At 27.8% G+C, this 12567-nt stretch overlaps 1 protein-coding gene across 3 annotated transcripts in view; it reads left to right on the top strand.

Moving 5' to 3' along the window:
• Positions 1–12567, top strand: part of LOC106685573 (DNA-binding protein D-ETS-6) — a 99253-nt gene that overhangs the window by 42568 nt on the left and 44118 nt on the right. Inside the window, exon 1 of one of the 3 annotated variants that reach the window (XM_014428331.1) lies at positions 5961–5999. The exons of the other annotated variants lie outside the window; for them this stretch is intronic. Coding sequence (XP_014283817.1) covers positions 5975–5999 — 25 coding nt within the window. The 5' untranslated portion in view covers positions 5961–5974. Of the gene's footprint in view, positions 1–5960; positions 6000–12567 lie in introns of those variants that run through there. 3 annotated transcript variants of the gene reach the window in all.

Here is a 12567-nt window from a genome sequence, read left to right on the forward strand (position 1 = left end):
ATATTTAATCTTTACTTTGGCCTTTTCGTTATTTTTTTTGTTGAGATACTGAACAGATTGGAGTTGGTTTTTTATCTTTATTTGATATTTTGGTATATACATATATATAAATATTTAATCTTTACTTTGGCCTTTTCGTTATTTTTTTTGTTGAGATACTGAACAGATTGGAGTTGGTTTTTTATCTTTATTTGATATTTTGGATACATAGGCAACTTGGCTATGAATATTTATTTTTATCATTTGAAAATGTATGGGACTCAATTTTTTCTTCATCATAGTACTTAGTTAAAGAAGTTTTTTTTTTTTTCTTTTCGGCCAAGACTGCCATTGGAGTCCTATACTGCCTAACCATGGTTGGGGGGTCAAAGTTCTTTGTGGGACCCCCACTCAATGAAAAAAGTCACAACATCCCAGGCCGGATTCGAACCGGCACCGCCAATAGACATCAAATTGGTAAAACTGTGTCTTAACCACTGAGCTACGGGCGGTCCTAGTTAAAGTTCTGTAATCTTCGATATTCGTTAACGTAATTTATGTATTGTTAACGATTAGTTAGGTAGTAAATAGTCCAATGCACAATGTATTCAACTCGTTTAACAGTAGCCTGTAATTATAGTATTGGGCTGAGCATTCGGGTTAGTGTTGTTATTGCTGGTACTTGGTGTTGCTCTTGTATGCTTATCTGAGGAAAGGTCCATTTCTGATAACATGTTAAATGATTTTTTTTCTTCAAAACCCCTACAAAATTTTAATGGCGTGTTTATAAACAATGTACTTTCTCCTTTTACTGTAGAACATCTACATTCTAAGGAGTATTTTGGAGTATATTATTTTTGTTGTCAGTATTAATAGAAGTGTATAATGTGTTGGGGCACACATTATTTCTGAATTTAACAAACTTAAATCTAATAGGAACTTAATCCTAATACTACGTGACCTTACGTAGTGTGCCAACGCACCGGAGGGGGGCAGGTGTTAACGTGTTGAAATGAGCCGCCCAACTTAGCTTTTAAAGGAGTAATTTCCTGGTAATACCCATTTTTTTAACGGGGGGCTGGGATTTAATTGAATCAGTGCGTTCCAAATTTCTTTTTTTCGAATTTGATTCTTCTGATTGTAGGTCTAGATATGGTTTATTAGCGGTAATATGTTTGAGGTTTTGGGATAGATCGGGCGAAATCTTTGATTCATCGTCTCCTCTAGTTGTACTTTTATAGCACAATTCCGAAGTATTTTCGAACTGTAAATAAATTCCAGAACTCGTTTAAGTTGAACATTACCAGAGAGCGCTTTAGAACCATTGTCCTGAAATATATCAACAGTGAAACATATCAACTCTTACAACTTTTGAAACACATGTCCAACAACTCGATCTAGATATCTTGTAACATGAAACCACCCCTACAGTATATGAGTAAAGTTTTGATCATTATTACCACTGACAGAGTTTAGAAATATAATTTTTTGTTATATTAGGAGTGGTAAATCGCCATTACATTCATTATAGCACACGAGTTTAAGTTTTGCCATGCCCACCATCGTGGAGCAATAAGGGATTTTATCTAACAAGGGGGAAAAATAGAGTTTTGAGATCACGTGTATCAATGAATTTTTTGTGATAATAGGTCTAAAATTATTATTCTCTTGTCTCAGTATTTTTACCCATCCACCCTAGAACTCTAGAACCTGAGAAAAAAAATATTTTTATAATTTTAACAAATTTTTTTCTGTCCTATCTCCGCTCGGATTTACACGTTTATACCAATCGCTTTGATTTATTTCTACAAATCAATAAAAAAAATTCGATTGTATAAAATGAATTTATTCTGAAAGTATGGATAAAAACTAAAAGATACAGTAAACTAGGCCAAAAAATGTTGTTGTTTTTTTTAAAAGGAAGATAAATTTTTTTTACTGTCCTTTAAAATCCTTTAATTCGCATCGTAAATTAAAAATCGAAATATTTGGACTTCATTTTTTAAAGTATTGTTTCTTTCACTTACCTAAATATAGAATATATATTAAGGGAAAGTATGTCGATCGTGTAAAATTTCGAATTCGAGTTTTCGACGGAAATATATGTCTTGAGGTCCTTCGAGTCAAAAAAACATAATCCCGCATAATGGCCTTTGTGTGTGTCAGTGAAGTGCCTGGAATGTGACAGCAACTTTTTTTTCGATAAAATCGACTTAACTGGAAGTGCTACTCGATAGAATAAAATTTTTTAATTTTTTCGATTTTTTCGCAAATGACTCTTTAAATCAATGACAGTTGAAACAGTGGAAAATCATAGCCTATCTATGGATATTAAACGCGAACTAGTCATCAATCCTATAAACTAACATCAAATTTTGATATCATTACTTCAGAAAGATATTGGTCGTATAAAGTTTACTTTCTAAAAAAAAAAAAGATAACATTTCAGTCTATTAAGAATTAGTAGTCGAGAAAGGATCAAAATTCACATTAAAAATAAGATTTAATCGCTTTAGTCACATGAACCCAGGAATATATGTAAATAATTTATCTCCAAAAACTTAAATCATATACTTTTTCTTTTGTGTAAAAATTAATAAATATATATAAAAATATATGAGACAGTAAATAAGGTGCACTTGAGACCAGCGAAAGATAGAGTCAATGCTCAATATTGTCAGTGTATAAATCATTCTGTGTAAATTAGAAAAGGAATTAGTTTATTTTTTGGTTATTATTGGCATTAAGTAATAATAATAAATTTGATTTTGTTCCTTAATTATGGAACATTATTGTTCCCCAAATATATTACTTATTAAATATTTACTACTGCCAGACTATGCATTGTATGAAGGTTAATCATTTATTTGGTGCACTTTTTTACAAGACATTTTCTTTAATGAATAAAATTATTAATTTATATCAGCAAGATCTTATCCTCATTGAAAAAGTCTGACCAAACTTAAGTAGGGAAATAAAAAAAAAAAACTTTCTCTATAATACCTTTATTTTAAAAAAATTAATAGTTCTCATTGTTAGCAATAATAAACATTAGATAAATGTAAAATATTAAAGAATTTTAAGAATGAAAAAAGGAATCCAACAGGATATCCGATTACAACCGAGAAAAGCCGATAATGGCCGATCTATCTAATTACGGCTTCGTTAACTTTTGTTAAACAGTTGTATTATAAGCAGGAACAAAATTTATATTCTTTATTCCCATCTCGATAGATAAAAAAAAAAGATAATTTTTATAACAGAAAAATAAAAAGTTTTTTATCAATTAAATAAATTAATTGGTATCTTTGTTAAGTCTCAACATTCTTTATTATATCAATAGTCCAACGTTTCGGCCAATTCGGCATCCTCAAGGACAATCTAAACACTTAACAGCTTATTATGTATTCATTTGTAACAATTTTAAAAACATTATTATTAATAATATACCATACTTTAAATATAAATTCACACATCACATCAAAATTAAAAGAAAAAATTTACAGGCTATTTTGCCCAGGTCATCAATTACAAGTCAAAATCAATATATGAAAAAAGTCAATTAATAGAAAATCAAATCAATTATTAATAAGCTTACCTAAGCTTATGTCTAGTTACCTATTTTTTTAAAACTTCGTTAATTTTTAAGACTTTAATTTTAGATTAAAACTACACTATCCACTATAAACAAACTACTTATAACCTTCTACATACTCAGGTCTGGCTTATTATTATTTTAATTCCAATTGTATTTTGGTCTCAATTTGTATTTATTCCATTTATTAAATTTATATTAAAATTAATTGTAAATAGTAACAAAATTTTTTCCAATATCTTTCATCAATTTATTTTACTTTATATCTCTGCATAATGTTGGTTCAAATTCCTTGTATCAGTTTTTAAATGTACTGTATAATTGATGTTCTCTGATATATAAATTGACTCAAGTATTTTTCTTTTGAACACATTGTTTTCTTCATGTAAAATACATAAAAGGTTTATCAGAATATATTCAGAGGTCATTTAAAGATTATAATGTTGATGAATATTCATTATGTTATAGACCTTACAATAAAATTAAGAATTATTGTAGCAATTTGAAGGACAAAATTGAAATAAAAAATTAATCGGGATTGATATATAAAATTCCGTATTTAAATTAAAATTTTTAAATTGATGAAACAAAGCAATTGTTGGGGGATAGAATATATCAACACAGAAGTGATACAAGAAATAAGGAAAAGGATCCCAATAAAACAGCACTAGTGCAGCATGCAGCTAAAAACCAACACATTTTTGATTTTGATAACACCATAATTTTACATAAAGAATAAAATATGTTCAAAAGAAAAATACTTGAGTCAATTTATATATCAGAGAACATCAGCTATAGAGTTAATTTAAAAACAGATACCAGGAATTTGAACCAACATTATGCAGAGATTTTAAGTAAAATAAATTGACGGAAAAAAAATGGGAACATTTTTTGTTACTATTTACAATTAATTTTAATATATATCTAATAATTGGAATAAATAAAAATTGAGACCAAAATACAATTTGAATTAAAATAATAATAAGACCTGAGTGGGTAGAAGGTAAAAGGTTTTTTCTCTAAAAGTGTATTTTAATCTAAAATTAAAGTAATTGATGACCTGGGTAAAACATTTTTTAAATTTTAATGTGAGCTGTGAATTTATATTTAAGGTATGGTATATTATTAATAATAAAGTTGTTTTTAAAATGGTTACAAATGAAAACATAATAAGCTGTTAAATGTTTAAATTGTCCTTGAGGATGGCCGAATTGGCCGAAACGTTGGACTATTGATATAATAAAGAGTGTTCAGACTTAACAAGGATACCAATTAATTAATTTAATAGATAAATACCAATCTTAAGAATTTGAATAAATCATATATAAAACGTTTTTTGTTCATAATTTTAACCTTTCCTGGTCATTTAATATATATATATATTCAAAAATCGAAAAATTATTGATAACTCAACGCAGGCCCTCAAATCTGCAAAAAAACTTGGAGACGTATGTAGGGTGGGAAGTGAAAGTTGTATTATTCGCGCCCCTCACCAATTTTTTTTCTATCGATATCTGACAGTTCACCTAAATTTTCAAATAATACTAGACGCATTACAAAGTTGAATTCATTTCATTCATGAACTCACACAATACCTATTAGATTTTATTCCTTTATAAGAAAAAACAAATCTAATTTTTCATATTTCTTTAAGATTTTCCAACAATGAATTTGAACCTGGAATATGTACCAACTATTAGTGATGTAATATCAGTTTTTTTGTCGTGTACTGGATACATATATGATCATTAAGTTTTTATAAGCAGAAGTTCTTCATTAATATCGAAACTTTCTCTTTTCGTCGAACTATGATTCACCTTATCTTTCTCCTACTTTGCAGAAAGTGAATGGATTTCCTTGGAAACGTGCATAGTAGTTTTGGCGGGCGTTGAAGTAATGTTCTTCAACAATGGACAAGATATTTAGATGATGCAAAAAGTGAACGATTATAATTGTACACCTGAGCGAGAGGATCCCCGAAGAGCGATAGGTCAGCGGCGAAGTGTTGGGTAATGAGACTCCGTGACTCACCGCGATGGACTGTTCAGTCCGCATTCCTTCGTCCCGCTCTGACCGAATTCTCAGTCTCATTCTTGTGTTCTGTCCCTAATGATAGTCTTTCGCGTCTCTAACCAATCACTGTTAGGACCCTATGCGTTATCTCACTCTATCTACTTCATGTTTATTTTATTATTATTTTTTTTTTTTATGAAGGTTAATAACAAAGCTTCCAAGTATTGGGACTCGTTATTATTTATTTATAGCATTGCATACTTCTTGACTGAACAGGTTATCCTCTAGCGAAGGCTAGATCGGGACTCGAGGAGGCAGGAAGAACGCCCCCCTCCTTCATTTGCTCAATTGTGGGACACTTCCTGCTCCCGGGGGCACTACTGCCGAATGCCGAGCCAGCACGCCTCTTTATGTGGGTACCTCATCCTTCTTTCGTATGTTAATATTTATTTCAATATCAATATTGATACTTTTTCAATCCCTGACAATAGGTCATTTTTTTCTTTTTGATTGTTGTTTTGTTTTTCGGCATATTTCGTTCTTTTGTTCATGCTTGTTAATATAAGACGGAGGTATTGGACTTTACGTTCATAGGTCGATGTGTATGACTTCCAAAGAAACACTTCCTTGACAAAATTGAATATACTCGATTTATTAAAAAAAAAAAAAAAAAAAAGATTATTATACTGTATGAATTGAACTGCATCTTATTGTATGAAATTAAAAAAATATATATATAATCATGGGAACTTTGAAAATATGTTAATATACATTTAACATACTTCCGGATTATGTTTTATTAATTTAATGAACCGCAGATACAGTTTCATAAAACTTTGTTTCTTAATTAGCTTTGGATAAAAATTAATTGAATTTAGGTATATTAAGATATGCTTAGATTCACGTACATATTTGAAAAACAATTGGTTTGAAATTCTGCCTCCAATCTAAAATATAATTCTTATTTATAGTATAATATTTTAAGTAGAATATTTAATACGAGCATAACCAATGAAAATTTCCTTTTAAAATAATTAAAATCTACAGATTGTCTTACAATAATAAAAATACTTAATATTATTCCTATATTTTTATAAATAATTTTATTTTTGGAATTAATTATTTTTTATTTGGTTTATATTTTATTGTAAATATTTTTGCTGAAAACTTCGGAAGTAAATCTCAGATTTTTTTTAACCTACCCTCAAATGATTAAAATAGACTTAAATTTTTTTTTCTAATTGTGGTGAATCTGTAGTCCAATAATAAGTTGATAAAAAAAACAAAAAAAAATAGAACTTTACGTTACTTCTCTGCTCCCCGTTTAAACGAGGGCAAATCCATTTTATTTTAATTTAGTTTGTGTAGTTTAATAAGATAGAATCCTAAAATTTTTTTTGTTATCGCTTCCTATTCTATAAAAAATCTAATATACTTTTTTTTTAAAAAATACAACGTTTAAATTTACTCCTGATTTTGTATCCTTGTCCAGTGTTTATATTAATTGTTTAATAGTGCTATTTAAAAGTTTTATTTAAAATGCGAGAACACAATTTTTGATGTTGATTCTTAATTAATACTGAGATAGCCTACTAAAAAATATTAGTTTTAACATTTATTTATTTTGAGATTGTCATTTAGACTGAAAACTGAAAACAACAAAATATCTCATTTACCTTATTCTTACTAGAGAACCTATTGTTTTTAAATAAAGAAATAGTTAACATTATTATCATTTCTGATTGGGATATTTTTTTTTTATAGCACCTTTTAATTTATATGTATTTAATCTTTAAACAAAATTACATTTATTTTAAATTCAAATGTTTGAAGCTCTGTGACTGGCGAAATGGACATTTCATAAATCACAATCAGTTTTTTTTTAGTCTTTCAACTTGGAAAAGGTTTAAGAATTTTACTTAGTATGGAGTTGACTATCTCTAATTCGCGAATCACATCATTACAGTATTAATCAAATATGAGGAAATAATAATGTAAAAACATGGATAAGGAAAAATGGTAATACAGTGGCATGAGTATAGTATAAAGAAAATGCAAGTTTAATGAAAATAAGGAAAACGCCTCGAAATATCGAATAGGAATGTGAACAAGATTAAATGATGTTTATTATAGAAAAGTTTTATTTACAATTGTAAGTTAATTTGAAATTATTTGTAACGTTATTTTTCCTCTGAAAGTATAATCATATAATCACTTCACACTTCTAACCGAACTTTATTTATTACACATTATCTGTTGTGCTTTAAATAAAATATAAAGGTTTAAATAAATAAAAAAAATCGAAAAATATTAATATGTAATCTTGAAAAAAAGAAATTATTTAAAATAAAAACTATTTTACTAATATTAAATTTTTTTCTATTTGTTTATGTCATTTCTTAAACCCGGTTGAAGAACTTCTTTATTTTAATTAATATAAAAGTTAATCAAAAGTATAATATCGTTTATTAAAAAAAAAAAAATCAAAGTTAATTTCTTCGTGGGAGTTCCATCTTCCTTTAATTTGAGATTTATCTTGTCAAAATGTTTATCAAACATGTATTACGGTTTTTGTAATATTTAAAACTGTGAAATAACTGAGAAAAAAAAATTATTTATAAAATTAAATTTAAATAATTATATATAATAAGGTATTTCGTGCTATTAAAATGTGGATTTGTCATTGGGATTCTCCATATGTATAGATAAATAAATGAATTAGTTAATCTAATTATAATATAAACTAGAATTTATTTATAAAATAATCCTAGCCTGGTGAAGTTAAAACTATAAATTCGATTACCTTTATTTGAAAGGAAAGAAAAATCTATTAAAATGTTTTATTAATATTATGTGATAACAATAACTTTAAATTCTTTATTTATTGTGGGACAGGTCTGTTTAGAAATAATGAAGTGACTTTTAAACCTTTGAAAAAAAAAAAAAATAAACATATAATTTTAGTAACTTAAATATTATTTTAAAAAGATATATGGGTCTCATATTAATTAAAAGAAAAAATTACAAAGTCTGTTTGTAAATAAGAAACATCTATTTTAATAGATTTATTCGTTTTTAAGTGTTTAATAAATTTTATCATAATAGCCTTTTAAAACAAAATTAACTACTCCGATATATGAATTTAAGGTATGTTAATGTGATAATAGTGTTAAGAATTATCGATATGCAAAGATAATGGCCAAAAATCGGCCGAAACATTGGAGGGAAAAATAAAGTTGGGATAAAAGATCATTAGAAGATTTTTTTTTTTTTTTGTTAAATTAGCTAATATCGATTAACTAAATTTATATATATTTATGAGATTAGGCAATTTAGTTTTCATTTTTATTTTGAAAAAAATTTTGATATATATAAAATAATATCGCGGCTGACGGCTGACTTGATCTGTCCCTCCACTTTAATCTGTCAACTATCCATTAGTTCCTTCCTGTGGACATCCTCTTTTATGGTCTCCCTTCCTTCTGCCCTACTAATTAAAGTTGTCTACATTCACTGTCTTGCTATTGTGCTATGTTGTGATATTTGCTAAAGTTCAAATGATAATTATTTGGAATACTTAATTTATGGTATGCTAAAAATAAATATCAGTAATCAAATGCCTTTTCATGAATCCTGATCTTGCTTAAATAAACAAGGCATTTTTTATTCATTCCCTGAAAGATAATTAAGTACTCATAGTCCAGCCATCATGACAAAAAAGGGATCACATCTTAAGTTTTGAAGGAGTCTTGGTACTTTGTACTTCCAGTGGAATTCGCCTGTGGATGTCTTAGAAAAAATAGATCACGAAGTTGAATTTCGTAATAAGCATTCCAAAAGGAACCCAATTCAACAATTTTCTAGATTTTCAAGACTACATTCCTTCTTATCATTTCGATCCGCACCAACTGCAAATGGGAGAGTCAATTTAAATAAATTCATGTGTAATTTTACTATTAAAAGGTATTCATATAAACATTACAATATAAAGTTTTTAAGTTATCAGAAGAAAAATGAAACAATTTTCAGTAATTATATAAAATATTCCACCAATATCCTTTTCCGATTACTATTTTGCTAGACCAAAATGGATTAAAAATGGACTCTCATGTACGATGCTCTGGAAGAAAAAGAATATCTAGTACAAAATCTTTGAAAATTAATCTTCTATATTTTAGCATAAGTTGACGTTTTTCAAAATTTGGATGGTTTTAATTTAATACGAAATCGAAGAAAATGTTAATTTTTTGTACACTTTTTAAATTTTTTCTTTAATAACTTCGGAAAAAAAATTTAAATTTCAGATTGACAAACACGCCTTCAGAAATATGGAAGTTTCAATATAAACAAAAAATATAAGTAATATATGTAGTTGACCGTAAACATTTAAATATTATTAGGAGCGCCATAAATTTTCATGTTGGTTTGGTAGAAACAAAGTTTTATAATTATTTGTAGATGTTTGTTTTATGAACTGATCTAGTTTCTGTCCTGTTATTATTACATGCCCTTTACAGTAGCCGCGATCTAATTTTTACACGTACAACAATTTTATTATTAACAAATAACTTATAAATTATAATTTATTTATTTTATTACCGACATCATTAAGAAACTGGAGAGGATGAACACAAAAATATTCGAAGGCAATCCATCTAGGCTAACCCGCCTCACTAAAACCCTTTTTCAATGACGGTCTTATACCACTTTTGAAAAAATTACTTAAAATGAGAGAGAGGAGACTTAAGATCGAGAAAAATTTAAAAAGCACTGAAAACGGGGATTTATTTCGAGATTTAGTTCTTGGTAACGATCTATCGCTGTATTTAATTTTTTAGGCTTGCTTTAGTTAAAGTCAAAAATTGTAGTGGAACATACCTAATAGATTCCACATAAACATGCCATAAGGTGGGATCATTTCTGTCCTCTAAAAATCTTTCATCACGAATTTTCTCTTTGATTACTCATTCCCGAGATAAATTAAACAGATATCTTTATATTAAATATTACATATTCAGACTCTAAGTATTAACGAAGACGGTTTCATTAATATAAATTCTATCCTTGATTACTTTACACTTTACCTCTTACCAGAAGGACTCTTCCTAGTGTTTTATCTTTTCAAATAATGTCATGTAAGTGAATGAGTGAACCTTCCTAAAGTGGAATCGACTTTCCCTAGTTCCTAGAAGCTCTTCCCCATCCAATGCCATCCTGATCTTATTAACCTCGAGCTGAAGTACAGGTTTGCCACATCTCTACCGGTGGTGGTTTATTATGCTCGCCTTAGGAGGTTCCCAGGAGCTCGGGCGCCACTTTTAGAATATCAGATGTCGAGCGGTGCGCAGCGTTAATTGCCAAGATGTAATGGGATGATGATAGCAATCACCTCAAACCATTTCGGAGAAATACCGTTACAACGAACAGAATATCTTCTATTTTTCATATATTAGGACAATTTACCGGTATAGGGCGTATGTGAAATGTGCGAGGTCGGTTTGAACGAGTTAATTGAGGAGTTTTATTTCATAATTATAATTTTTACTTTTTTTGAAGCTTGATAATTACAATTTGAGTGCAGTCGTGGAATAACAAAACTAAACCTATTATGAGGAAGGGGGAGTGTCTTGTTGTCTGTACACCCATTCCCAAATGCAGTAGAACCCCGTTTATCCAAAATATTGATAGTTAGGATAAGTAAATAAATAATAAAAAAAAAATTCTAACCACTTTTGATCCATCCATTCGTATAACTATATTTGTTTATTTTTGTCTAACATTTCAGCCCTTAGGCCTTTATCAAAAAGACCTTAAAATTGATAAATCCAAATTTAAAATGTTTCCTATTGATATTTCCAAATTTAGAAACAAATACTCTAATGTGTTAAGTAGTATAAATGGCATAATAGACTGTAAATTAAAAATTTTAAACTTTTATAAATCAATTTTAACTCCTTTTTGATGGCCTACAGGCTAAAACATTCGATAAAAATAAAGATAATTGACAGAAAGGATCAGAAGAAGTTAGTGCTTTAAATTAATTACTTACTAATATGTAATATACATATCAATTATATGTAATACACTTATCAAAAATTAATAATATTAATGACGTTTACTAAAGTAATGTTAAAAAAAATATGTTTCATAGAGATTACTTCCATGTAATTAAACTTTTTTCAAAAACCTAAACAATACACTGTTTAACAATATACAATACACTGAATTAAAATAAAATAAAAAATTTGACACCAACAAAAATAATAATAAGGGAATTAACAAGTGAGTTCTAAGTATAAATAATTGCGAAAAAGAAAACACATGAAAAAAGAGGAAAGACTTCTACGAAAAATTTCACTCTTTATTTTAAAAAGAACTGTAATTATCACGTCAAGTCTCACTCTTCCAATAAATTCGCACGCCTCACTTTTAAGAATTTATCAATTTTTTATTGTTTATTTCACATTAAATACGTATTGTTTATACGTTTTTAAAAATAAAATATATTTTGTAATACAAAATAGATATAAGTTTCAATTTAGATGTATTTGTTTTTTTTTAAATGCATAAAGATGTGCATATTTATGACGTTTCATAGGTGCATTTTAAATTATGTAATTAAAATAAGATATTCTTTTTTTAACATTATGTAATTTGATTTTACATAGGTTTATTGTGAGCATAAAACAAAAACACTTGAAAGAAAAACATGTTTCGGATAAAGCGGATCCGAAAAGGGTGGTTCTACTGTCAACAATACTGATATATAAAAAATATCTGAATTTTGAGATGGAAATTTTTTTTATTTCAAAAATAAATGAAATCAACTTTATTACTTTTTTTTTTTATGTTTTGGTTTATTTTGTATGGCCGGTCAGTTATAAAGCACTGTAACACTCGACAATATTTCACGATTCCTATAATATTTATAATTATTAATCAAAATAAATTAGATCATTTTATCCTAAACAGTTTTTAAT

This window comes from Halyomorpha halys, unplaced genomic scaffold (genome assembly GCF_000696795.3).
Source record: "Halyomorpha halys isolate HHAL.00 unplaced genomic scaffold, Hhal_1.1 Scaffold710.1, whole genome shotgun sequence".
Classification (NCBI taxonomy): Eukaryota; Metazoa; Arthropoda; class Insecta; order Hemiptera; family Pentatomidae; genus Halyomorpha; species Halyomorpha halys.